Below are 25,758 nucleotides of genomic sequence, written 5' to 3'. Positions count from 1 at the left end.
CGCGCAGGGAGAGCATGTGTGTGCCGGCTTTAGAAAAGGGGGCCGGCCTTGCTTTTTTAGGGCTTTGGTAGTTTTGCTTCACCAGCTTTTGGGATTCCTTCTTTTTATGGTGGGTGGATCCATCATCCATCCATTGTCTTGTATCTGCTGTGTTTTATCCTTCGTGTTTTGCATACGAATTTTTCTATAAATGATGGTTGATGAGAAATGAATTTGATGTTTACTTGTGTAGGGGTAGAGAGGAGTTTTTTTTTTCTTGCCGGGATTGACTGTGATTGTAGACAGTGATCGGCAAACACATACCTAAGATAAATGGTCAAAGTATAGATATATTGAGTTCTCTATGAAGAGTAACCACCCTTGATAAATCTTGTATATGACTGAGTGTAGGATGTAATCATCCACATGGGTTGAAACACATCGACTTTCTTTGTCGCAAGAACATAATACTAGGATCAAATCGCCTTACAAATGATAAGATGTATGTGTTTTTCATCAATTCTAGCTAGGTAGCAATGCTATTAGCAAAAATAATGGTGAATGGAGTGGCAAAGGTAACTTTATGAAGGTGATGGCTAGTGGCAAAGCTATAGCCCTGGTTCAAACCTCCAAAGCTAGAAAAAAAAATAACAAAAATCTACTTAAAATGCAAACTTGATGTTATTTGTATTTGTATTAGCACTAGAGTAGCCCATGGTCTAGACTATTTCTAGCTCCACCCCTGGTGATGGCGTTGGCAAGAGTGGTAGCAGTAGCTAGAACATCGTGACAACAATGGTATAGCACATGTTTCGATCAAAAATCGTATAGCACATGATTTTATTGGTAGGTAGAAAGAGGTTATCAATAGATCATAAGTTTACCTAAATGAGACTACATGAAATAAAACAGCAAGGAATGATGACAGTAGGACTAGATCTATCAATTTGCATTTATCTTCTTGTGTAGGTTAGGGCTTTGTAGTTTGAGAAAGAAGTAAGTGATAGTTGACAATCTATATCTAAATAGGGCATTGTAAGCCAACAAACTATACATATGGACAAAAGGGGTTGATCGTGATTGTGGACAGCTACGTTGATTCTACTATTAAGAAGATATATCGAGTGTTGTTAAGTGAGTAACCTTCATGGCATAGAATTCGCATATGATGGTTGTTAAGTAGATATGTCAAATGTTGTCTAGAGAGTTACCCTTCTACTATAGATCCAACAGTGCAAGTATTAACCATGAGTAGCAGAGGAAAATCATGGTATCCGCTCCGAAACAAGGATGCAATCATTTGCATGAAAAAGGAACACCAAGATAAAGGCTATATGCATGCATTTTCTTCAGCAACTTACTTGGCTCTTGACACAATGATGTGGTCATCAATAACTAATGGTGAAGGTATCTTTGCGAAGATGGGTTATGGTGTTGGTAAGGCTGGTGGATAAGATTTAGGACATCCATAACAACAATAATTATAAGATATGGTTTTGTATAGGGTGAGTAATTAGTGATCCAGATGGGGATAGGCCTATTCTACATGAAGTTTATTGAACGTAAGGGAATGATGTGAAGCATATACAGAGGATCCGACGGTTTGTGTTTGCTCTCTTGTGTAGGTTTTAGGATTTTGTTGCATGACGAAGGAGTGATAATATAATTAAGGATGGGCAATCTATTTATAAGCAATCATTATAAATCAACAAGTTATATCTAGGATATGGAGATAACAAGAAATATTGAAACTGACTTGCTAGTCTTCTCAGAAGCTTATTGAAATCATATACAGATAACAAGAATAGATATTATTTATACAGAGAGCAAATTAATTTTTCATACAGATAACAAAATTAAATACTTCCTCCGTTCCAAATTGTAAGTCATTCCAAGAATCTTGGAGAGTCAAAGTATTTCAAGTTTAACCAAATTTATATGATAATATAATAACATTTATGATGTCAACTAAGTATCATTAGATTCTTTATCAATTATATTTCATAGTATATCTATTTGATGTCATAAATTTTTATATTTTTCTCTATAATTTTGGTCAAACTTGAGATGCTTTGACTCTCCAAGATTCTTGGAATGACTTACAATTTGGGACGGAGGGAGTACTTAGCATTGAACATATATGTATTATTTTTTCCTTTCAGCAATCCCCCAAATTTATTGCAAATATATTGCCAAAAAAAATTATGTGCTTTGTACAGAGATCTTCCTAACAAAAAATGTGCAAATTTTTACACCGTCCTTGGGGCCTAAGTGCCTAACCCTTTTTTAACTTGAAAGGGAACTTTGTATCAGGACGCATGAGAATAAAATGCCCAAGAAGGCCTTCTAGTTCTAGAAGCTCCACATCAGCTTCTCCACTAACCTTTCACTGTCCCATTTCTCCCCTTAACTATCACATTTAAAAGTTTTAACATCTCCCCGCAGCACATGCCATTAGTGACATAAACCTAAATTTGTCAAGAACTCTGCAGTGTGCATACATCAATGGAATAGTCAACAAGATGCTCATATCTTTCTACAAAAGTTGCACAGATCTTTTTTCCGGCCCCATGTAGCCAAAAAAAAAATGAGACGTGTTTGGAGAGCAGCGGTGAGAATCTTTTTGCTCACATGGGGAGGCACAGGAATCCCTTGTGGGCACACGCAACACGATCACACGATCCATGGGCCAAGAATAAAGATGGGGGAGTGTGAAATGAATGTGATGCCCGGCCTCTGCCATTTGTGTGTGGACTCGCCTGCCGGACCTCAAATGAACGAACGATAAAAGGAGAAGAAAAGAAATGGCTTCAACTGAATGGCTTGGACGCATCCAGCAGGCCAAAAAAATTAAAAAGAAAAAAAAGTTTTTATGATTTATTTTTTCTATAAAAAGGAGATAAAGTGTGTGCCTTTGCGTGATTCGCGACAGCATCTGGTACATACGTGTTTGCCGGCAAGGCCAAATTTGTATTCTTTTATGCAAAGTCTTAACCAAAAGCATTACCAGACGACTAAAGACTCGACTTTTATGCATATAATTGCGCAGCGACCAGAGAAAAGATGGCATGGAGACTTGTTTTATATTCGTGATACAAAGTGTCCGATCCGAAAGACGGAGATGATGCGTTGGCGTTCGTGAGGGGTCGGACACGTGAAAAAAGAAGAAAGGCGGCCCATTTATAATTGTGTGCAAGCAGCACGTATCATGTTCGTCTCCCAACTGTCTCTTCCTCCCTCTTCATTTTGTTTTTTTCTGTGGGTGGTGCAAACGTGAAGCCTGGAACCCATCATCAGCTTAAGGTGAATCATCGAAACGTGTAGAGTTGATCCTTTCTATGCATTTATCCAAGATCAACAAACTAACAGATAATAAGGTGAATCATTTGTATTGAGATTTTTTTTGTTTGTTCTGTTTCACTTGGCTTGTTTTTGTTCTATGTTTTGTTGACACACAAAAATAGGTTTGGCCGCTGACGTTGACAAACGTCCGGCGAGAGATGGAGAGAGCAATGCAAAATGGCGTGTCGAAAGTTCGAAACTCGAAATTGTACTTGGCTGGGCCGAAACCTTGGTACCTAAATGGGCTCAGGGCCCAAAGTAGGTCGTCCCGTGGCACGCGAAAGAAGCAACAGGCCCAAAGGAATTATGGGCCAGATCCCCGTTTTCAAATCGACGTGACGAGCCTTTTGACTCTCTGCCAGCCCAGTTGATTTCGCCCATTCGCCACACTGGAATTAATGCGACCGCAACATCAGTCACAGAAATTTGCCTCAACTTGGTGGTGTTCCAAGAGCGAGAAAAAAAAATCGAAGCATGCATCTTCTTCGCAAGATCATCGGATCAAATGAAATTGCTGTAGATGCTGATCATCAGTTCATCACTCAGAAGTAGCTAAATCCAGTCCCGTTTGATTTTCATTATCTGCCTCCATGAACTCTATACATTTGATCTCTACAGCACATGAGGCGCCGTGCCTCTGCTCTGTTTGCTATAGAATCTACAGCGAATCCAAGAGAAGCCAATCAATGGCATCGCCAGATGCGCTTGATGGATGGACGACCTCGCCACCTCGCCGCGGGGTGCTAGCTAGGACTAGGACGATCTGGCCGCGGCGACGGCGGCTCGGCGCGCGGCGGCGAGCTCCCTGGCGAGGTCCTCGACGCGGGCCTGGTATTCCCGCGCGATCTCGACAGCCTCCACCTCGGCGTCGCCCAGCTGCGCGCACAGCCGCTCCTCGGCCTCCTCCGCCGTGTCCGCGCGCCGCCGCGCCGCGCCCAGCTCCGCCCGCAGCGCCGCCACCTCCCGCTCCAGCTCCGCGTTCCGCCGCCGCAGGAGCTCCGCCTCCTCCACCTCCACGGCCGCCACGACCCCGCGGCTCTTCCTCCCCGCGCCGGACGAGGAAGACGGCGTCGCGACGCCGATGGAGATGGACGGCGCCATTGTCGAGATGGAAAAAAACCTCGATTCCGGGTTGACTAGGCGAAGTAGCAGTAGTATAGCTTGATATAGCTTCTGTTCTGAGCTGCGGTGATTGCTTGATCGCTGAGCAAGAACAGAGCGTATTTATGGGTGGGGGCGAGGACCGGGAAGGCGTCCAGGTTCGGTGAACCTGGGAGCGTGAGGACGGGAACGAGGCATCAGCAGTGACCCCATCGGCCGCCGGCGTCTTGTGAGGTGAGCAGCTTGGTAACGGTCCCGGCGGTCCGAGCCATGCCAAATCGCCGATCGCCCATCGCCACGGATGGTGGATGGAGATGGGGCCGCCCGGAAAAAGCTGTGGAGGAGATGGGGTCTCGTCGCGGATCAGTTTTGTGGCGTGCACCGATGGGCGAACGGAACGGCTAGTGGATCCGGCGACACGCCCGCCGGCGTTGGATAGCCGCTTCGGCGAGCGTGGTCCAGCTCGATCGCGTTGTCAGGATGCCGTTCCGTCGGCGCTCGGCACCGCAAGTTGTCGGACGGACAGCTCTTGCCAGAGTTTGGTGTTTTGTGTTTGGTCGCGCGACAGGCCAACTAGCAGTAAGCCGGATTGTGGTATACTGGTATGTGTTTCACTGGTGTATAGGAGTGTGATGTGGCGACTATGGTTGTGTGCCAAATAACCAAAGTACTTACAACTAATGTTGCGAGACATTTTTTAAAAGGGAGTATCTATACTCTTTGGAAATAAAAAGGCACTAGGTACCATATGTTTCTTGCATTGGAAGGACATGACCTGATATTACAAAAAAAAAAAGTAGAAGGAAAACATGAGCATCAATCAAGCTGCAAAACTTGAATGAGCACAAGTGCATCTCAATTCCTCTTTTTCTTAAAAAAAAACTAGAAGGATCTTGTTGCATTCTACATTGGCACGGGAAAAAAGTTCTTTCAACTCAGGATCCATTTGGTAATGTTTCTGTTCGCTTCTCACTAGAAACAATCTTTTTTTTTGAGCCTGGACGTACAGTCATATTACCACTATAAACAATCTAGAAACCTTGTTTCAATGCGAACCGTTTCCAGAGAAAAAAATAGGAATTCATTCCGAAAACCATTTCTCATGTGCTACCAGAAGCGGCCAATCTAATTTACGGTCTGGTTGATTAGACAACAATTCACTTTCTCTTTCTAGTATCCGATCAGACAACAATTCACTTTCTCTTTCTAGTATCCGATCAGACAACTTCATTCATTTTTTGGCATATCTAGGTGACAGCACATCCGGCACTAGCTAGCCAGCACCTCATGTAAATACATAGGAGCAAGTTTATTGACAGAAACTTTTGTAGCCAAAACAAAATTTTAAGAAAAATATATAAAGACTTTAGAACCAGAAATCAGAGGCAAAACTTTAGTAAAACTTTTTTGAAGAACAATCTGACAAAAAGATAACAACAAAAATCGTTAAAAACTTTAGAAGCAAATGTCGATAACAATTTTTATTAAAAAAATCGTTAAAAAATCTTTGACAACAAAATTTTTCAAAAAAAACTCTAAGCAAAAAGTGTTACAACAAATTTAGAAAAAAAATTGGAACAAAATGAAAGATATTCACAAAACTTTTGGGAAAATTGGAGGACAAAAATTTTGCAAAAAGAGAGAAAAAAGCCGGGTGGATCCCGCCCACATCGTTGACATTGCCGAGCAGAAGGTCGCCGCGCGCCACTGATGGCCACATACCTGGCTGTCCCTCATTGCTGCCACGGGCCCATGGCCCGGTCGCCGCTGTGGAGGAGCCACGTCGGGGATCTGCTCACCCGCGGACTCCCGCTCCTCATCGCGCCCGTGGTGGCGCTCTCCGTGGACGTCGTCCTCATGCCTCCCGTCGGAGGGCGAGCCCCGCCGCCATATCGTGCCTCCCGGCAAGATACTAAATAGCATTCGTAGCACCCACAATAGCGGTAGCGGTACTCTACCAAGATAGCATGTTTGGACTTAGGGGCCGCTATTGTCCGCTATTGGCCACTATTGCAGCCGCAATTGCTCATGTTAGGCCACTATTCGCTATATTTACAGTTTGAGTGACATATGAATATGAATCAAATGGTAATAATAATGTTTAAAATGGTTATTTAGGTAATGACAAAGAGTTATTGGATGAAGAATAATTTTTTTATTTATTGATATGGGAATTTAATGTTAATATATATCCATACACCTTAATTATACCTATTTATTTATTTATGATTCTTGCCATGAAATGTAAGGTTAACTTAAAATTATAAAAAGTTATAAGTAAACTTGATATTAATATTCGTATATCCTCTAAATTATGATTATTTTTTGAATTCCACTATTTGAACTTAGTGTCCGTTGTAGCACCTACTATCTGCGATCCACTGTACCGATACTAATCCGCTACGGAACCGGTAAAGGCTATTCAGTACTTGCTCCCCGGCGGAGGCCTTCCCCGGCCTGGCGTCGATCTGGATGAGGAGAAAGGAAAGAGAGAGAAAGAGCGGTGGGGAGAGAGGATGAAAGATAAGATGCACGGGCCCACCATGTGCTGCTGCTGGGAGTGGGGAGAGAGGAGGTGGGATCGACCGTAGCATTGGGTACGAGAACCAGATAAACAGGATTTCTCAAAACCAGAAACCATTTAGAATAACTGCCAAATTAATGGAGCCTCGGTTTAGTCGGAGCCATCGATCTCACGATCCAACGGCTACCAACGCATGCGTTCCACCCCGTGTGAATGGTGGTGGGAAGGGAGACGTGCACCCACCGCGGCGCTAGCTACCGCTGCGCGTCCGAGCGCTGCTCCACTTCGAGTGGCGCACGCCGCGCCACGGCGAGCCACACTCCCCACTCGGCACCGCACCGGCACGGCGGCGACATGCTCCCGCTCCTCTCTCCTCCGCGGCTTGGTGCCGCAGCCGCCAACGGCAACGCCAGCGTCGGCGGCACTGCGACGCCCCCGCGGCCGGCCGTCATCCTCCCAGTTGCGCCCTCCTCCCCCTCCTCCTCCTCCACTTCCTCATTTCGCTTTGCCCCGTGTGCATGATGCGCGGCGTGTGTCGTCGTAGTGGCGCAGGGGCTCGGGAACAACACGGGCGACTACGCGCGGCTCGCCGCGGCGCTGCGGGACGACCACGGCCTGCCGGCGGCCGTCGTGGCGCGGGTGACGCGCCCCGACTGGCTCCGCAACGCCGCAGGGCTCTTCGACGCCAACTACTGGCGGGGAACGCTCCGCCCGCGCCCCGTGCTCGACTGGTAAGTGATAGCGCGTTCCGTCGAGCACGAACGCGACGCTTGTCCAGGATCATTATCAAGGCGTTTCACCGAACACCTTGCGTGCATTGCGTTGCAGGTACCTGAAGCGGGTGGACGAATCGGTGTCTGAGGCGAGGGAACTATGCGCTTCAGGTTTGTCTTCCCAGTCGCTAATGATCCATTTGTGGTTACTAATTACTTGCAACAAACAAATTAGCATGCGAAGTGTTTTATGTCTGTCTGGATGAAAGCTTTGTGGTGTTGAAGTTCGTACAATGTTTCAGAGTCACCTACTGAATTTTAGTTGCTGATGCAAGTTTCAAGCTGCTGAACAGCATGAATGTAAACATCAACCTTATAAGGTAAAAGGACTTATCTTAATTCCCAACTGTTTGCTACTTGCATGCAGATGGGAAGATATCATTGATAGGGCATTCGGCAGGGGGCTGGCTCGCACGGGTGTACATGGAAGAGTTTGATGCTTCTGATATAAGTTTACTGCTCACCCTAGGCACCCCTCACTTGTACGGTTTATTTTACTATGACGCTTGTATAGCAATCTTATGGTGGACATCTTTTCTTGTTCTATCCATGGTAGAAGTGAAGTAGTATAAGATTAATGGTTTAGTGGCTACTGTTACCTTGTGGATATGAAATTGAAGAAAGTAGGTTTGGTAGCTCATGATGTAACATTGGTTAGACAGTATGCTTATGTTATAGATCTCCAACTTGTGTTTCTCCATTTCTACCTGTTCAGCCTTACAGAGAATCTAACTACATATGAAACTGGAACTGTTAGAAATTAGAACTGCCACATGATGTCATGTCAGAAATACACAAAAAGTTAATAGTGATGAAATGAAATGCAGAACATGCATTTTTCTTTTGTTTGATACCCTTTTGCCTCTGTTTTCTCTGTCCACTAGGCCTCCTCCAAAAGGTGTATCTGGGGTAATTGATCAGACTAGAGGACTACTGAACTACGTCGAGAAGAATTGCGCTCCAGCTGTATATACACCTGAACTGAGATATGTGTGCATTGCTGGAAGGTATCTTCCTTCAGGCTAGGATTCCAGGATCTTCTTTTCTGCTTCCACATTGATCTTATTATTAAACTTTGTTGTGGTTTGCTCATCATTTACCTTCCTGAGGATGCAAAATTGCTAAATCGAACGTAGTATGATGTTCTGGAATGTTGGTGCTGTCAGGATCAAATTTCACCAAAGAAAGTGCATTTAAGCTCAAGTTAAGTTGGTCGATCTTTGATTGACTGAACTTGTTAAAGTGATCCTGAAGTTTAGTCCCATAGAACACATATTTCTCCTTTCGATATATCATTTGATCCAGCAGATTCCAGCATGACCTCCTTGTCTTATGAGTTATGACCAAACGCGCTCATGCATAAGCCATCTTAGACTGTATCAACAGGTACATCCAAGGCGCTCCTCTTCTGGGGAACTCTGCAGTTGCTTCAGATGAGGTCCTAGCAGTGGACACTCCTTCAGAAGGAGGCGAGGCTGTTATTATCAGTACCAAAGACAAATCTACTCCATCAAGTGCCACATGGAGAGCCCGGTTTGTCGGACAAGGGTACAAGCAGGTAAGGGAGGATTTTTATTGATCAGCTGAGATAGAATTACAATCTTGCAAGAATCAATTGTGAAACAGATTCATCTGACATCAAATTATCAACTAGGTTTGTGGCCGTGCGGATGTGTGGGGCGACGGCGTTGTTCCTGAAATGGCTGCGCATCTAGAAGGTGCACTGAACATAAGCTTCGACGGTGTGTACCATTCGCCTGTAGGTGCTGATGATGAACAGAGGCCCTGGTATGGCTCTCCGGCAATCCTGAAGCAGTGGGTGCATCACCTTCTCAGCTGAGCTGACGTACGAGCTAGCTACCCGTGAAGAATCTGAAGTGTGTTAACGTTGATATACCATCAGACGTGGAGCTTTTTCTCGGCCTGAAATTGAAGTGTCATTCCATCTTGTGTAGAGTCGTTCATTGGCAATTTGGCATGACAGTTACACAGATCCTGGGCAATAGAGTGTTTTTGGTTTATTTACACAATTTAGCTGCGATCGTTTGTGCAAATACAATGGATTAGTGGAATTTGTTACTGTAAAGCATCGTTCTATGTACAGAGGCTTCTTGAATCCTTGGAATTTTCAGCAATGCTTGCTGATTATAAGTTCTCGAAAGGGAAACAGAGATCAACCGTCTATCAGCAACGGTTCTGTTGATCCAGCGATAACAAAGGTATGTCAGCACAGGCCTGTTTGTGATGACGACCATTAACATGCATGTAACAAGCTGCAAACTGTGTAAATTTCCCAAGTATGCAATGGCACGCAAGTGACCATAATACTTGATCACAATCATTTCACTGCAACAAGATAGGCATAAACATACGATTAGGAAGATGTGCCATTAGCGAATAACCATTTCCCACATCATTGTGCACACCAGTGCCCTTGCAGGATCACAAGAGCAACCACAACACTGGGAATCCTTTTTACATGCATCACACCCCAAACCCAACCGCTCAACAAAGTCTGAAGTCTTGACGCCATCACATGACTTTGGCTTAACTACCTAGTGGAACCTGGACTTAACATGGATTGGCCATCCAATAAAGTACTATCGCTGGATCCATCTGCTGCTTTTGTTAGTTCTTCAGGAAGTGAGGGTTCAGTAGCTTCGAGATCTCCAGCATCCCAACCTTGTCCCTCCCACCAAACAAGCTTTTGAGCGTGGCATCACAGTTGATCTCCGTTTTCTTTGCGGGGTTCTGCAAATCATGAAAAGCGATTTCTCAGTACAGGACACAAACTGTTTGAAGCAAACATCGATATAATGAGGCAGCCAGTGTAGACAAGTACTCTGCAAAATAATAATAATATAGCAGCAAAAAGGACTAATACTCTAATAGGGCACACTCTAATCAAATTTATTCTGTGTCAGTACAAGTGCAGAGTGGATACAGGAAAGCAGGTCATGTCACCACAGTTAAATAGAATATTAAGTGAAACAAATATCTCCTATGTACATTATAAGGCTACCACCAGAACATACGAAACACATGGGACCTGTTACATAATAGTACTTGGCCTTGCAACACAGCTCCACAAAACTATTATGCATCGATTTGTATAAAACATGTGCGTCTTTGTCCAGTTGCTAATTTTACAGAAATATGTATAGATTTGTAGAAAACATTAGCGTCTTTGTCTAACTTGTCAGGTATAGATGAACTAGATAATCAAAACTGGATGGAAAAAATTGAACAGCAATTGACCCTGATCTGTTCTTCATCAAAGGCTCAAATCACATAAAAGTACACCTCAATAACATTGGTAAATTACGCGACATAATAACATTATGAGGTTATGAAGGAGTGATTCTACAAAAAGAACCACGAATTAGGTAACTGACTATATCAACTACAAACACAAACTGGAGAGTTGCTAATTTCTATTAGCACAAGGCTTGGCACACTTGGGCCTACAAGCTACAAATGTGCCCACCCAAATAACAGGTACCGCTGAGATCACCAAAGCTTCTGAACTAGAAAGGTTGACCTGAACCTTTTGGCACTGTCTCAACACACACTTGGATCCAAAAGCAAAAAGGGTAATAAAAATGACAACAACCTTTACCAAATACGTTATCACCATTAGGTCCGATGGATTTCTCTCTCGGAAAACCTAACCTCGCCAACAGGATCATTAGCCCAACGAAACCCTAACCTAACCCCCACAAAAATGGATTTCTTCACCCCTAAAATCCCAATCCAACCAATACAACTCGACAACATCTGGTACATCACGAAACTAGAAGCAAGGGAAACCAGATTGGCATCCACCACAACGCAGTCAAAAGCGAAAAGCATACCTGGAGGCCGTTGGCCTTGATGTGGGCCCAGATGAGCTTGACGGCCTGGGGGCGGGCGAGCTCGGGCGCGCCGCCGGCGAACCTCCGCATCTCCTCGGAGACCGGCACCGGCTTCATGATCCCGCGCTTCTCCTTCGCCGCCGTCGCGTCCGCCTTGGTGACCTGGGGCGCCGGCGCCGCCTTCTTGGCCCCCGCCGCCGCCGCCGCGCCGGCCGCCGGGGACATGAGGAACCGGGACCCGCGGAAAACCCTAGCCACCGCCGCCATCGCCGTGGGAATCTTCTCCCTCTCCGCGCGCGCTCGCCCCGAGGATTGGGATTGGATGGATGGACGGAGGAGGCGACGAGGGTTTTGGGGGTTTAGGGTTACGGAGGACTCGAGCGTTTTGTATTTGGGGCCCGGAGTGAGCTGGGTGGGGAGAGGAACCAAGGGAGCAAAATCGGGCGCTTTTGCACCTAGGACCTTGAACTTCTCTTGATTCGAACTAATTTAGTTTTACAAACTGGTCCCTGCATGGACCGATCTTCGTTTCCGGGCAAAAAAAAAAAAAGAGTTCGTTTACGATTCTACCCAAACATAAAACTTGATATTTCTAATCGCTTTCACCTCTACATTATATTTCTCACATTTGATTTAGAAAATATGGTAAATTTCGGATCGATCGAGCTTCGTTTCCGATAATATAATTTCGTTTTCAATTATTTCCGATCGTTTTCATCCCTAGGTGGTACAGTAACGGTCAACAGGCCCGGCTTAGACCCCAGGGCATTAGGGGCGACGGCCAAGGTCGAGGCCTAAGATTCTATACATAATTGTCTATGTATGTATACGTATGTATATACACAACCTGCCACATAAGAAGCAACGAGGCCCAGCAGGCCTGGTATTATTACACTATCACGTCCGGACGCCGTCAGTCCGTTACCCGAAAACGAATCGGTGTTCCGCGTGTATCTGTCCCTGACGCGCCTATCGAATGAAAATTAGCAAACCAATCTATGATCGTCTGCCTCACTCTTCATATTTTTTTGCGAAATCTCGACACTATTCCCCAACGATTTTGCATAAAAAATGTATGATAAAGTTTTTTAAGCATTAAAGCATTCTTGTCGATAGAGTCATTTAGTTCTTATATGAGGTAATCAATTAATCATACTAGTTTCATTTTGCTGCTCTTTTAGTTTGTAGTATCGACATTGTTTCTCAAAAATCAAGTGCACATTATGAGTACTACTTCTTCTTTTTTTATGTTATAAATGAAAAAAAATATTTAGGTTAAAGGGCCTTTACTTTTTAGTTTGCTCAAGGGCCCTTAAAGCCTTTGAGCCGGCCCTGACGGTCAGCACTGAGCAGCGGCAAATCAGGACGTTTTTATGGCTTTTATCGCGCAAATTTGAACGGGACATTCCACTTTACGAATAATAAAGTCCGTCGCTCGTAAATGAAAGCATACAAAATACATGTTTGAATTGCCTAAGTATTTCGACCCTCCCTTATTTGCTCTGACATCAGTCTTTAGCCAAACATTTGAATTTAATTAACAAGTTCCATCAAGTAGCTTGCTAATTGGAGGGGGGGGAAGGGTACCACCATGGTCTACAAGATGGAGACGTTAGTCTCTGGTCATCTGTAGAAAAAATGGGGGAAATATCATATATTCAACTGAGCAGCTTCTTTGCACAGTCAGGTTACAATCTCCACAGCACTTTTATCTGAAGAATTGCGTACAACACACCGTCATTATTTTGGGTGGTAACAGTTTGTACCAAGTGACACATATGGACTGAGCACAACAGATGCCCAGCTGTTTGTTTTCGTAACCAGCTAAAGGAAAACAATGTGGTCAGTTTCTTCATCTTCCTTTCTTCAATCCTTTGACCTCTTTCTTTCTACTTCCATTACTCAAAAATGGGCAGATCAAGCGCTTATTCTTTGGCAGGTCTTCAGCGTCCGTTGAAGATGACGATAATGATAGCGTGGAGAAGGCCTTTGCATGGGATTCTTTGTCCATGTCCAAGAAGTAACGATGCCTATCAGGAGTATAGCGCAAGATCTTCAGAGTCAGCACCATCAAGAGTGCTAAACCAATGGCCAAATCAATGATATGGTATGGAAGGAAAATGTTTACCATCTGGAATCTGATGTCAATTCTGGGTGAAAAGCAGTTGCTAGGATGTTCCCCTGCCGTACTGCAACAATTACCCTATCTTTGGAATACACTTCTTCCTGCCAAGTGTATTGCTGGTCAGTTGAGGATAAGGATTGCAACACTGCCAACACAAATGTTTTTGTTTCAACGAGAAAAAAAGACTTGGCCAGAACCCAAAAGGTACGATCAGATGAAGACATCTGATGCAAGCATGGAAGCCAACAAACAAGAAAATGACACTGTGACTGGAAAGTCCATTTAATGGATGCTTTAGCAGACCAGTTGCCCTAAAAAGAGCCTAAACTGACAAACAGGAGAGAGATGTGATAGCAGTACTCATTAGGCGGTTTTCGGAATATTTGGGTTGCAATGAGCTACAATTATCTTCTCAGGTGTCAAAACCTACTCATATGTTTATAAGGGCTACACAAGAAGGCAGAGACCGCATTTAGAATAATAAGCAAGCGACATGTACGTATGCCCACATCTGACTGTAACTGCTTTCCCAGATATGGCCATATTCATTGATCATTCAAGGACTAAAGGCAACTAAGAATAATATGAGAAGAAAAAATGAGCGCACATCCTAAAGTCCAGTTTACTTGAAAGATACCGGAACACATCATTTGCAGGCCATTCCAGTATTATAGTCAAGAAAGCGACAAACAAACCTCAGCACCCTCGCCAGATGATATTGTAATGCTGGGTCTGTCAGCAGGAACAGGGCAATCAGCCAATATTTCAACATCTGAACCTGCTTCCAATATAGCAGGTGCCCGTATAAATACACCACGGCATGTATCATTCCCTCCTTCCTTCTCTGCAAGCTTTGGCACAGAAAGCTCTGTTTCAAAGCTTTGAAGCTGCAAAAGAAACAGTATGCAATCAAACATGGTGCTCACATTTGTTTTTATTTATATACAAAACCTTTCAACATGCACAACTCCATAATCTGTCCATCAGACAGACAACATGGCACAAAAAATTTACCTGGCTCCCAAAAAAGTTACGGTGGACAGTACAATCCAGTCCTCCAACAAGTTCCTGGCCCCCTGTTTTTTGCCCTGCAAGTAACGCTATTCAACTGTCATGACATTCGATATCTGGTTAACTGGTTTACACACACAAAAAAAAACAGCAATTAAAAATCGGTGACCCACACACCTACTGCTTTGTTTGCAAGAAAGATAAGCCCAGCACATGTTCCCCAGACAGGCTTTCCACCACTGACAAACTCTCGAAGTGCAGGAAACTGCAAAGCAGATGTAAGTGATATTTTGCAAGCTATATATAAGAAAATAGGCAGGTAATTAATATACGATCCGAGGAATGAAGTTCAGGAAGTGGCACTCTCTAGTAAAACTATTTACTTGGAAACTATCTCATGGGAACGTGTAGTAGTGGACACCAGCACATGAAAACTATTTACTGACTGAGAAGCCAAGAGAACAAAAAAATTCCCTAATCGGAGGCAACCAGCATTGGCCCACAACACAACAACCCCTGTTACTTGAACAGAAGGTGGGGTCAAAAGGATAATCATCCTTTCCATATGAGAAATTTTAAATTCAAGCAGAACGATAATGAAAGCAAGCAAAATTTGCTTTCCTTTTGTTCTAGTTTATTTTCCTCTCTTTTTTTTCTTCAGTTTTTATGTTTGAAGTTTTGACCAATGCAAGGAACCAGTATTGCCCTGAGAAGCTGAGAAATTAAGGAAAAACTTGCATCAATTGTGATATAGAAGTGTTCCCCTAGCCTAGCCACACCAAAATCGAGTTGCTCAACGTTGTGTTCATCAATTTCAAAGACCATGTTGTGCAACCACTATGACAATTCATATTGCTTTTCTATTTTCTAGCATCCATTAAATAGCGCATAGCCATGGCTCATTTCCGACTCCATAATCAACTTCGTGAGGAAACCAAATCCACAGTTCCACACACACCAAAGTCACCAACCAAATCCTTTGTTTTCGCCAATCAACGCGAGCACCCACAGAGTCACGGGCGATGCCATCGACGAACCAACCAATCAGCGGGAAGAAAAATGGAAAGGGAACGAGAAGGACCCACCCACCAGGTTGTGGTAGTTGGCGAGCTTGGCCATGGTGGTGCTCTCGCCGCCGGGGATGATGAGCGAGTCGAGGCCGAGGAGCTGCTCCGGCTTGCGCACCTCCACCCCCCTCACCCCGATCCTCCTCAGCGCTGCAACCCAATCACAACACACACACACACACACGCCCCCACAGCGAAATCAACGACACGGCCATCCGCAAGCAGCGCGTGGAGCAGAGATGGAATCGGGTTCCGTACCGGCCAGGTGCTCGTTGTAGGAGCCCTGCAGCGCGAGGACGCCCACCACCGCCATTGCCTCCCTTCCCTCCCTCTCCTCCGCCTCGGGGCGCGTGGGCTGGTGGGTCAGAGAGGAGGAGAGGCGGCTGGTGGTGGTGGAGTGGAGGTGGGTTGGTGACGTCGCGGGGAGTGGAAGGGGAAGGGAGGAAGAAGCCGCACGTCGCCGAGGCGGCGGCGGCTACACGGGGATAGGCCGCCGAAACGTTTCGGAGCACGTGCCCACTGCCACAGAAAAAACTATTGGAGGTAGGCGTAGGTCGCTCGTGACCGTCCGATCGCCCACGTCGGTGGGGAGATCAGCGCCGTCCGTTCGGTCCGGGCCCACCGCAGCGGGCACGTTGTCGAGACGACGGGCCGGAGACTGGTAGGCCACAACATGTTCTGGGCTGATCTGGGTCAACTGGGCCGGGACGCCTAATCGTTCCCTTGCTGGGCTGACTGTCGCCAATCTTTGCCGGTGGGTGGAAAGGGGGATCCGACGGCCTGCTGCCGCGGTAAAATCAAGCACCGGAGAGTGTGTGCTTTGCTGTAAGATTTTAGATTTGTACACCACGCGGTAAAACAAGAATGAAAGTTACGGCATGCAAGGTTACTTCCACTAATTAGTAGTAACAAACTTTTTGGTGTCAAAAGTGACTGCTAAGTACGTTGATCTCAGCAACAGCATTACAGCAAGCATTAGCATCGAAGAATGAGATCTAATGAGCCATGATCAACGAGCACATTCGAGCTGCTCGTCACAGCTCGGTATGGAGAATGGGCGCCGGCGTCGTCTCGGCCGCTTCCTTCTCCTTGTCGTCGTCGTGGTCAGGGTGGTCGTCGGGCGCGCCACCGCAGGTGCTGCTGCGGAGGCAGTCGACGGCGGGGCGGACGCAGCCGTAGTCGAATCCGACGGCGCAGTTGCAGACGGTCTGCACCTCCCCGCCGCCGTCGTCATCGCTGCGGCGCAGGTCGATGTCGCTGAGCACGATGCCGGTGCATGGCACGGCGTCGCTGCAGGCGAACCTGATCGCGTCGGCGCGCCGCGACGTGCCGCTGATGTTGCGGTACGCGACGCCGGAGACCGCCACGGCGGAGGCGGTGCTGCTCCGGCAGGGGGCGCCCCCGGCGGCGTCGCAGTAGAACTGGTCGATGACGATGGGGTGGTCGACGTCGTCGACGACCACGTTGGAGAAGCGCACGCCGCGGACGTAGCCGGCGCCGCCCTGCCACGTCTTGATCCGCACGCCGTTCTGCGCCCGGCTGATCCGTGCCGTGTCCAGCGCCACGTTCTCCACTGCCGCGAACGTGCCACCCTTCCCCAGGCTCCCGATGCTGCGAACGCCGCCGGAGTCGCCATGGCCAAGCATCAGTCACAGCTAAAGACAGGCAGAGGCAGCCATGAACAAGAACATGAAGACTTCGAGTTCGACTGACCTGATGCCGTGACCGGGGCCGCAGTCGATGTTCTTCATGCGGATGTTGAAGCTGGCGTTGACGATGGAGATGCAGTCGTCGCCGGTGCCGATGCGGCAGTTCTGGATGGTGACGGCGGTGGACTCGGCGACGTGGATGCCGTCGGTGTTGGGGCTGTCCTCGGGGGCGTCGATGCGGACGCCGGTGACGCGCACGCTACGGGACCGGTACACCGTCAGGTGCATCTGCTGCGCGTTCTGCACGCGGAGCCCCTTCACGCGCACGCCGCGGCACGAGTCGATCGTCACGGCCGTCGGAGCAGCCTTGCACGGCTGCAATAATGCACGAGTACTCGATCAGTGACATGAAGAAGCAGCAATGGAAGAACTCGATCGATCTGGCTCTCTGAATGTATGATTTGGAACGGTGAGGAACAACGTACGTTGGACTTGTTGATCTTGCAGGAGTTGGCCCACCACTTGGAGCCGGAGCCGTCGATGACGCCGCCGCCCTGGATGCGGGCGCCGGCGAGCCCCGAGAAGAGGAGCCACAGCCGGGGGCTCCGGGGGTCCCACTCCGACGGCTCCTCCGGCGCCACGATCGTGCCCTGGATCTGCACGCCAACGATCGAGTCACTGCAACTGATCTCACTGGACCTTCTGAAATGAACCATTATTGTTCAATGTTCATTGCCTCATGTATCACCTGGATGATCATCTTGGGCTTGCACGGCCCCATGAAGGTGCTGGCGCCGACCTTGTAGCGGCGGCCGGCGGGCACCAAGAACACCGCGTTCTCCAGTGAACACGCCGTCTTCCACGCGTTCGAGAACGCCTGACAACCAAAGCCGCCGCAGTCACCATGAATGTTGCCAGTATTTTTAGCTTTAGCACGAACGCAACGACGTTCAATCAAAACCCATTCATGGGCGCAAGTTCGTCGCGCGTAAATTATTCAGAAAACTCTGCTCAAAACGTAGATCGATTGTTCATAATAAAGCGGGGAAGAAATGCAAGTGATCGATCGATCGAGTGGAGACGCAAGACGTGCATCGGATGCAGATCACATCCCGTTTCTTGACGCACTGAAGAATCTCCCGGCGAGATCTGCACGCTGCATGCGGGTGATGGATGGGTCGTCAGAGAGTGATGAAGCTAAGCAACCGCCGAGGAAGCATGGGGGGGAGGAGAGCATCTGGAGCCTGGAGGCGTCGCCATCAGATCTCCCGTTCTTGACTGGCAAGCCGCAAAGCCCATCATCACATGGAAAGTGTGGCTTCCTGAAAATCGTAACGTCTGGATCCCTACATATTCTCTCATCATGCCACTGTCACTGACAGCAACGTGTCATACATAGTCCGATGTTTCGAAGTAAAGCAACTGATCTGTCTCGCGTCTCGTTTCATTTTCTTTGACTGATCAGTACACGAGATGAGATTCAAAATGCGAACCATTCAGACAAATCTAAGCTAAACTTAAACGCTTTGCAAAACAATTCAGACAGAAATTACTGCTCCCCATCTATGCCACCGTCAGTTTTGTCAGTGCATGCATATGTTACTGATCCTGAAAGCAACTGATCTGATCCAGCGGCTCGATTCTGTTTGACTCGTAATATCATTCGGACAGATCAAGTAAGCTATACTGATTATGTTTATAAAGAAGCTGATTTGGGCTTATTTATTAATTGCAAAAGAAGAAAGGGTTGCGTGTTGCAAAAGAAAAAATGCTTTCAGTTATCGGTGACACACGTTTTGGACGCACAAGCTAGCGTCGTACAAGACATACTCATGTACCCATCCATAGGCCTCATGATTGGGATGCACATCACGAAAATGGATACACTTCATGATCTCCTTCCTCGAAGAGATTTAGACTTGTAAGCAATATAGGTCGCTAGCACAACCTGCTCAAGCCTATTTCTGTTCAATCATGCTAACGCGTCAAGATGAGTAAACTGTGTTCTGTTCTTCTCTAATCATCATCAGTTGCTGCCATTCTCGAGACAGAATTTATATTTTACGTATGCCGCTGAGCTTTTGGAATTTGGAGTCAAAAAGATGGGATCAAAGGTGAGATTTTACTGGAAACGCTTCTGAAAAGCTTGTTACTGTGGAGTGTCATCACCGAGCTTCACCACTACTTGCACCCAAACCGTGATGGAATTGTGCCAAACACTCGGACGTGCTTACATGCAGAGCGATGATTAGCAGCAGCAGCAGCAGCAGAGATGAACTCACCTCAGTGTCGTCGGCGTCGCCGTCCCCCGCGGCGCCGAAGCTGTCGACGTTCACCACGTTCCGGCACGTCGGCGGCCGCCCGGTCCCCTTCCCCCACATCATGATGCGGCCCTCCTCCTCATCGTCGTCATCGTCTTCCTCTCCATCCCACTTGAAGACATCCTCCTGCTGTCCATCAGCTTCTTCACCTCCATCCGACCACAACCTCAGGAAACTCTCACCGGCGTCTTCCCCTCCGCCGCCGCCCACCGCCGCCCTCGCCACGGCCACGAACAAGACCTGAAGCACCAAGAGCAGCGTCGTCGCTCTCGTGCCGCCTCTCCTCCCTGCCCCCATTGCACAGCCTGGTTGATCCTATAGCTTCTGAAGCTGTCTAATGGTGGCGGCTCGAAGACGACCGGTACACCTTGGCTTGCAAGCGTGTGGCGGTTTATAGTGGAGACCTGGAGATGGAGCTGATGGATGAGCTGTGCGCGAGCTGACAAAGAGAGGCCATCGATGGATGGATGGATGGATCGAGTAGGAGGAAGAAAGAGGACGACGAGCGAGGACAGAGGAGGACTTGAAGTGCAAGTGAATGATAAAATGTGCGTGCGACAGAGGGAGGTGTGGTTTATGCTTTACTCATCCTCTGAAAAAGAAAAAAACAACAACAACAAAAGGGAAGGCCCCTCTCCTTTCCTTTCCCTTGGCATTTTCCCATCATTTTGTGGTGTCCTCCATCTTGTATCCATCCATCCATCTACTTATTTCCAAAATGCAATTCCTTGCAAGGCAATGCTAATAGTGGTAGGGCTTGGATAAGCTCCTCCAGCGATGAGAAATGGCCAAATTCCTGGCCGTGAGTCATAATGTGTGCACGCGACATTTCAAGGCGTGAAGGCCATGCTATGCAGGAAAAGTTTGGCACTGTGATGACTACTGGTAAGAAAAATTGGTGGCATATGTATGTATGTTATCGGAGTGATAACTGGCGACCTTCGCTTCCGGAACCGAGCATGTGCGAACGGCCGTTTCGCAGAAGGATCATCGGGGTCAGTTTTGGTTGTGGCTTTTCTATGAATGGTGATGGCCTACGACATGCGTATTGTTTCAGGGATCCCACGAGAACCGAAAGGTGGGTGAAGCCTGCTACCGCTACCGATGCTCCGAAACCAGGTGGCGAACGCCATGCGGCTGTTCATGATTGCGGCGGATCCGCCATGCAATTCCATTGCCAAACGCCAAAAGGCTCCAAGCGGATCTCCATTCCTTGCAACCGTTCGCCACAGCTCTTCGTTTGTCCCCATATTCAAAGAACTGGTAAAGGATATTAAAGATGATATCTCGCCTGCTCGAGCTGAATCCAAACAAGTGAGCGTCCAGCCACACAGGCTGAAACTAGCCACCGGATCGAACTAGATCCAGAGTCCCAGACCGCGAAGGATTCCACAAAATTTGGCCTGATTTCGAGCTGAATTCAAACAACAATTGAATCGAGCATCCAGCCACACAAGCTGAACCAGAAACCTGTTATGGCAGCCAGGCCCGGTCCTAAGGTTTTGGTGGCCCTGATCGAGACAAAAAATTGAGGTCCTGCAGCATCTGCAACAATATATAAATGAAATGTACTTATAAACACTTAAAGTGCATCCAAAAATAGCACCACAAAATCATATACATTTTATTAAAGTTTACTTCTGCAAATTTTTAAACACATCGGTAATTGAAAACTAAAGCAAAGCTAAAAATAAGTACCTAATGAACTCGAAGGAATATTATAGATTATCAAATGGAACTCACAAATCCAAACAATATTCACCCTAACCAATGTTCAGTCTATCAATTTTCTACCATGCAGCAGAGAATGGGCAACTTTGATCACCATTAATCAAAGGCTCAAAGTATTGATCATCAAACACCAATTGATAACCTACACTAGCGTTAAGGCATAGGGCGCACAATAGGTGACTCGCCAAGTTCGTCGGCGTCAGAGAAAACGGAGTTGCCGCCGTTTCGGCACGCTGCGGGTGAGATCAGATTAGAGCATCACGCCGCGAGGAGGAGAGGAGTCGCACGTGCTGCGCAGCTCGGGCAGAGGGCCAGCGAATCGCGTTGTTGGTTCAGCAGGGACTCGCGTGGCTTCCTTCTGACCTACGCTGCTCAGCAGTGCTCGTCCTTTGGGCCTACACACAGCCTGCTGTACCTGGGAGGGAGCCCCTTTGTTTTGGTTTTGGTGGCCCAGGGCGGCCGCACAGCTCAACCCCCCTCAGGTACGCGTCCAGGTGCAGCAGTTACAGGAGGCCAGGCGCTACCTTGAGATGCACTCTACCTTTCCGTTCGCACAAGGGCCCTGGCTGGCTCTGCCTGCCCCGCCAGCGGCCACATTGCATTGCTTGTGCTGAGCTTGCCCATGCTCCACACATTGCTCCTTCCTGCTGCAACTGCAATCCTACCTATCAAGATTCTTCTCACCACTTTGGTTTTCTTTTCTTTTCTATTCCTTTTTCGGAAACAACTAACAAAAAAAAGACTAGATGGCTCATCATCATCTTCATTTCTAGGGCATACACCTAAGGAAACATGGCAACATTGTTCATTGCTACCTCCCAGTGTTGACGAAATGAGAGCCTTTCACCATTTCAGACATGCTAGCAAAGCCTACCAAAGATGTTTTCAGTAAAAGCCATTTTTATGCATCAGTAAAACCACATGATAAAAGAGGATGCGATGTGGAATGCATATGGATTGCAAGATGCAAACCTGATCCCTTTTTACCTTCTGAGATCCCAAGCAGGTGAGGTGACCTTACACCTGGACTAAGTCCAGAACTTCTCAAGAAAATGAAAAAAAAGCATGCTAACATGTACACCACCGTTGGAACACGCTTACATCTAGTTACTGTGTATATCATTGCTCGTCCAGTGCGCTTTGACGTACATAGGATTTCCTGTCAGGACATGTTGATCTCGACGCTGCCGCTCTTGGGGAACCGGCAGACAGGGCACACGTCGGAGACCCTCTCACAGTCTGCGCACAGGCAGAGGTGGCGGCACGGCATCACCAGCACCGACGCCTCTTTCCCGCCGCACCACCTGCAGGCCCCCAGCCCCACGGTTGCCGTCGTGCTCCGGCCCCCGAGGAGGCTGGACTGGAAGAAGCATCCGGGTGCCCCGGCGTTGGGGTTCTGGCTGGAGGCCGCGTTGTCCTCCTCGCTGTCGCCGGAGCCTTCTCTGGTCAGGTTGGTGCTCTGCGCCACCACTTGCATCAGCCTGCTCTTCAGGTTGTTGGCGACCGACTGGTTGTGCAGAGCAGCTGACTGCCACGACTGGACTTCCAGGGCGACTTGCCTGATCTGCTCATTCAGTTCCTTGCTCTTCCTGTTCATGGCCTCCGCCTCCAGTTCCTTCTCCCTCAGCTTCTTTCCTACCGCCCGTTCAAGATTTGCCAGGAAAGAAATCATCCGCCGCTGGTTCACCTCCTTCATCTGCTTGCCAATCTGTTCAGCCTGTGGGAAAAAGAGACACAATGTGAGAGTGTGTTACCAGCAGAGGTCAGTTGATTCAAACACCATCAGAGACTTTAATGGTCAAAGGCCAAGTTACTTTGAACAGTTAGAAGCAAGCGATACATCAGTAACATGTAAACTAGACCTTAACATAGAGGGACAAGCATATAACTTACAGGAGAATCAGTGCATTATGATGCTCTACCTACAACTACAAGGTTTACCAGAAACTACAACAGCATATCTGGATAACTCAACCATTTCAACATGGAATGGCAAGGCCAGTGTTTCCATGATGGAATGGCCGCTTTTTTATTTTTTGATAAACAAGTACTACTTGGTTTATTTCATCCTTACTGTCCCATAAAACACTAGATCTAGGGATTTGGTCAATGAATAAATTTGCATTGAATATTACCTGAAGTCTCAAGTAATACCTAATCTCTTTGTTTTCTTTGTCAATTTCAGCCATAAGATCATCAACGAGAGGCATTGTGGTAAGGCCAGTGTTTCCATGATGGAATGGCCGCTTTATTATTTTTTGATAAACAAGTCCTACTTGGTTTATTTCATCCTTACTGTCCCATAAAACACTAGATCTAGGGATTTGGTCAATGGATAAATTTGCATTGAATTTTACCTGAAGTCTCAAGTAATAGCTAATCTCCTCGTTTTCTTTATCAATTTCAGCCATAAGATCATCAAGAAGAGGCAACGTGGTAGGCAACGAGGACATGCTACCACTGCCAGATGTAATAGACGAGTTGTGCTCATCATCCTCATAAGAAAGCCTTAGACCGGTTGATACAGCACTTGGATTGCCGACATGTGCCAACTGATCAGCATCCTGTTGATGATAGTTGTTCAAGGACATCTGAAGTTTCAGCTGCTTCTCATTCCCTGTATCAATGTTTGTGTTCCTTGCTTGGCTCATAACAGAAAGGTGGTTGTTTCCAGTGTAATTAATATAACCAGAAGGACCAACCGCGGGGACTGCATTGACGATATTTCACAGTCAGTGAAAAGGGGACGGAAATTAAGTGATGTACTGATGTGGTAACAAGGCATAGTTCAGTTAACCAGTTTCATTGAAGCTATAGATGGTAACGTGTAGGTCTATGATAAAGCAAGGTAGAGCCAGGATAATGCAATGAATACTAGCAAGTAGGGTGTTTTCACCGATAAGATCGTTGTTAAATTGGCTACTCTGATAAACATTTTTGTGAGATAAAATTGTACTTGCGTTGCTGATATTACCCAGTCATTACATATAAAAATCGTCAAAATGACTACTCTGATCAGATCATAGAACTAATGCACCAATATTGGTGCTATCCAGGCAAAACTAGTCTTCCTCGTGTAGCCAAAACCAAATGGAATCACCATAGCCTTCGCTAACGAATCCGCTACTCATCTAAAAAAACTCTGCTAGTAAATGGTTCAGATTCAGAAAAAATCACGCAGCAACGAGTAAGCAGACAGACGCGTTATCCATCTTACCCGCGGGGCTCCCGAACAGCTGCAGCTGCAGCGGCGCAGGCCTGGCGTTAAACAGGAACTGGTTCTGGCTCTGCATCGGATCCTCCATGGCTCCAGAGGGGTGCGAAGAACCGAAGTGGCCGCCCACCCGGAACGCTTCCCCGTCCATTCCGCTCCTCTCCTGCGAGGAACACACAGAAGCTGCGGGGGTAAATAAATCGCAGGAATCCACACCTCCAATCACCACGCACGCGAGTAACAAGGGCAAGCAGCAACGGATTTATTGCAAAAAAATAAAAAAAATCTCCCCCTACCAGGAGGAAGCCGCGGCAGATTACGCCAGAGACGCCGCCGCTGTAGCCGCCACCGCCCTCCGATCGGGCACGAACCCGCGCCGCTCAAGCGAAGCCGAACCCGCGCCGATCCGATCGCGCGAGCCCCTGATCAAAGAACGCAGAGGACCAAAAAAAATCAGGAACCGAAAATCCGCAATGCGATTTGGGGGCGGGGGCGGAGACGGCGGGGTTGGGGGGCAAGGGAGACGGGAGGGAAGCGACGCACCGAAGCGGATTCGCCGCCGCCGCCGGTAGCCGGTGACCGTGCCGGTGCGGGGGCGGATGGGGGGATTTGGGTTGGGGAGTCCGCCGCCGCGGCGAGAGCGTTGGGAATTCCGCGATTTATTGCCGGTTTTTAATACGCCCGAGGTGATTTTAAAGCGCGCAAGGAAAGCAAGTAATGGGAGAGGAAGGAAGGAAAAGTAGGGAGCGCGAGGAGTAGGAGGAGGCGAGGAGCGGCTCCAACCGGTTGCCACGCACGCCACCGAGCCACGTCACCGGGCCCACCGCAACGAATTTCTGTTTCGGCCGGTAGTTGGGCTGGCCCACTAGTAATGAAGAAGGTCCAGGCAGAGTGCTGCTGGGCCGGTGTCGTAAGTTTTGACCTCTGGAGCCAGCCCGTTTGGTCTGCCTGTGGATTCGGCTTGTTGTTCCTTGTGATCGATGGATCTGGGCCTCCAATTAGCATAATTGCCTTCCTCTCAAAACCCAAGAAGAGTGACGATGCATGCAGGATACATGTGAGCATTT

General features: G+C 47.4%; 6 protein-coding genes across 6 annotated transcripts; 1 reads left to right on the top strand and 5 right to left on the bottom strand.

Annotated features, from left to right (window-relative positions):
* Positions 1–3,870: 3,870 nt before the first annotated feature.
* Positions 3,871–4,626, bottom strand: LOC101752608 (protein RESPONSE TO LOW SULFUR 1-like). The gene has a single exon (XM_004951961.3). The coding sequence runs from the start codon at positions 4,420–4,422 to the stop codon at positions 4,075–4,077; it is 348 nt and encodes a 115-aa protein (XP_004952018.1). The 5' UTR covers positions 4,423–4,626; the 3' UTR covers positions 3,871–4,074.
* Positions 4,627–7,144: 2,518 nt separating this feature from the next.
* Positions 7,145–9,870, top strand: LOC101786751. Its single transcript, XM_004951960.3, has 7 exons — positions 7,145–7,405; positions 7,499–7,677; positions 7,775–7,830; positions 8,087–8,201; positions 8,604–8,726; positions 9,106–9,277; positions 9,374–9,870. The coding sequence occupies exons 1-7, from the start codon at positions 7,160–7,162 to the stop codon at positions 9,557–9,559; spliced, it is 1,077 nt and encodes a 358-aa protein (XP_004952017.1). The 5' UTR covers positions 7,145–7,159; the 3' UTR covers positions 9,560–9,870.
* A 157-nt stretch (positions 9,871–10,027) lies between these two features.
* LOC101786366 (protein TRI1-like) lies at positions 10,028–11,978 on the bottom strand. The gene is made up of 2 exons (XM_004951959.3): positions 11,574–11,978; positions 10,028–10,470 (listed from the first exon to the last, which is right to left on the bottom strand). The coding sequence occupies exons 1-2, from the start codon at positions 11,838–11,840 to the stop codon at positions 10,348–10,350; spliced, it is 390 nt and encodes a 129-aa protein (XP_004952016.1). The 5' UTR covers positions 11,841–11,978; the 3' UTR covers positions 10,028–10,347.
* Positions 11,979–13,199: 1,221 nt separating this feature from the next.
* Positions 13,200–16,273, bottom strand: LOC101785955 (probable pyridoxal 5'-phosphate synthase subunit PDX2). Its single transcript, XM_004951958.4, is given in 8 exon segments — positions 13,200–13,497; positions 13,500–13,603; positions 13,702–13,799; positions 14,394–14,585; positions 14,713–14,786; positions 14,887–14,974; positions 15,799–15,926; positions 16,035–16,273. Coding segments are annotated over 8 exon segments (765 nt in total). The 5' UTR covers positions 16,090–16,273; the 3' UTR covers positions 13,200–13,471.
* Positions 16,274–16,607: 334 nt separating this feature from the next.
* On the bottom strand, positions 16,608–20,351 carry LOC101785547 (probable polygalacturonase At1g80170). The gene is made up of 5 exons (XM_004951957.2): positions 19,708–20,351; positions 18,174–18,302; positions 17,911–18,081; positions 17,490–17,800; positions 16,608–17,387 (listed from the first exon to the last, which is right to left on the bottom strand). Exons 1-5 carry the CDS (start codon positions 20,041–20,043, stop codon positions 16,811–16,813), a joined length of 1,524 nt encoding a protein of 507 aa, XP_004952014.1. The 5' UTR covers positions 20,044–20,351; the 3' UTR covers positions 16,608–16,810.
* A 2,008-nt stretch (positions 20,352–22,359) lies between these two features.
* On the bottom strand, positions 22,360–25,390 carry LOC101785147 (BOI-related E3 ubiquitin-protein ligase 1). The gene is made up of 5 exons (XM_004951956.2): positions 25,235–25,390; positions 24,988–25,113; positions 24,695–24,854; positions 23,835–24,187; positions 22,360–23,194 (listed from the first exon to the last, which is right to left on the bottom strand). Exons 3-5 carry the CDS (start codon positions 24,840–24,842, stop codon positions 22,640–22,642), a joined length of 1,056 nt encoding a protein of 351 aa, XP_004952013.1. The 5' UTR covers positions 24,843–24,854; positions 24,988–25,113; positions 25,235–25,390; the 3' UTR covers positions 22,360–22,639.
* Between the last annotated feature and the right edge of the window lie 368 nt (positions 25,391–25,758).

Source organism: Setaria italica, chromosome I (assembly GCF_000263155.2).
Source record: "Setaria italica strain Yugu1 chromosome I, Setaria_italica_v2.0, whole genome shotgun sequence".
In the NCBI taxonomy this organism is placed as follows: Eukaryota; Viridiplantae; Streptophyta; class Magnoliopsida; order Poales; family Poaceae; genus Setaria; species Setaria italica.
Note: the sequence above shows the minus strand (reverse complement) of the source record. Positions and strands in the feature narration are given on the sequence as shown.

What these genes read in the sequence shown, in the direction of transcription:
- LOC101752608 (XM_004951961.3), bottom strand. Translation starts at nt 4,422, where the DNA reads ATGGCGCCGTCCATCTCCATCGGCGTCGCGACGCCGTCTTCCTCGTCC.
- LOC101785547 (XM_004951957.2), bottom strand. Translation starts at nt 20,043, where the DNA reads ATGGGGGCAGGGAGGAGAGGCGGCACGAGAGCGACGACGCTGCTCTTG. An exon ending in AGCCCAAGATGATCATCCAG is followed by an intron (nt 18,082 to 18,173) that starts GTGATACATGAG and finishes GTTGGCGTGCAG; the next exon opens with ATCCAGGGCACGATCGTGGC. An exon ending in GGCCCCGGTCACGGCATCAG is followed by an intron (nt 17,388 to 17,489) that starts GTCAGTCGAACT and finishes CGGCGTTCGCAG; the next exon opens with CATCGGGAGCCTGGGGAAGG.
- LOC101786366 (XM_004951959.3), bottom strand. Translation starts at nt 11,840, where the DNA reads ATGGCGGCGGTGGCTAGGGTTTTCCGCGGGTCCCGGTTCCTCATGTCC. An exon ending in TCAAGGCCAACGGCCTCCAG is followed by an intron (nt 10,471 to 11,573) that starts GTATGCTTTTCG and finishes CATGATTTGCAG; the next exon opens with AACCCCGCAAAGAAAACGGA.
- LOC101785147 (XM_004951956.2), bottom strand. Translation starts at nt 24,842, where the DNA reads ATGGACGGGGAAGCGTTCCGGGTGGGCGGCCACTTCGGTTCTTCGCAC. An exon ending in GCTGTTCGGGAGCCCCGCGG is followed by an intron (nt 24,188 to 24,694) that starts GTAAGATGGATA and finishes TCGTCAATGCAG; the next exon opens with TCCCCGCGGTTGGTCCTTCT. An exon ending in GCTATTACTTGAGACTTCAG is followed by an intron (nt 23,195 to 23,834) that starts GTAAAATTCAAT and finishes TTTTTCCCACAG; the next exon opens with GCTGAACAGATTGGCAAGCA.
- LOC101786751 (XM_004951960.3), top strand. Translation starts at nt 7,160, where the DNA reads ATGGTGGTGGGAAGGGAGACGTGCACCCACCGCGGCGCTAGCTACCGC. An exon ending in GGCCGGCCGTCATCCTCCCA is followed by an intron (nt 7,406 to 7,498) that starts GTTGCGCCCTCC and finishes GTAGTGGCGCAG; the next exon opens with GGGCTCGGGAACAACACGGG. An exon ending in GAGGGAACTATGCGCTTCAG is followed by an intron (nt 7,831 to 8,086) that starts GTTTGTCTTCCC and finishes ACTTGCATGCAG; the next exon opens with ATGGGAAGATATCATTGATA.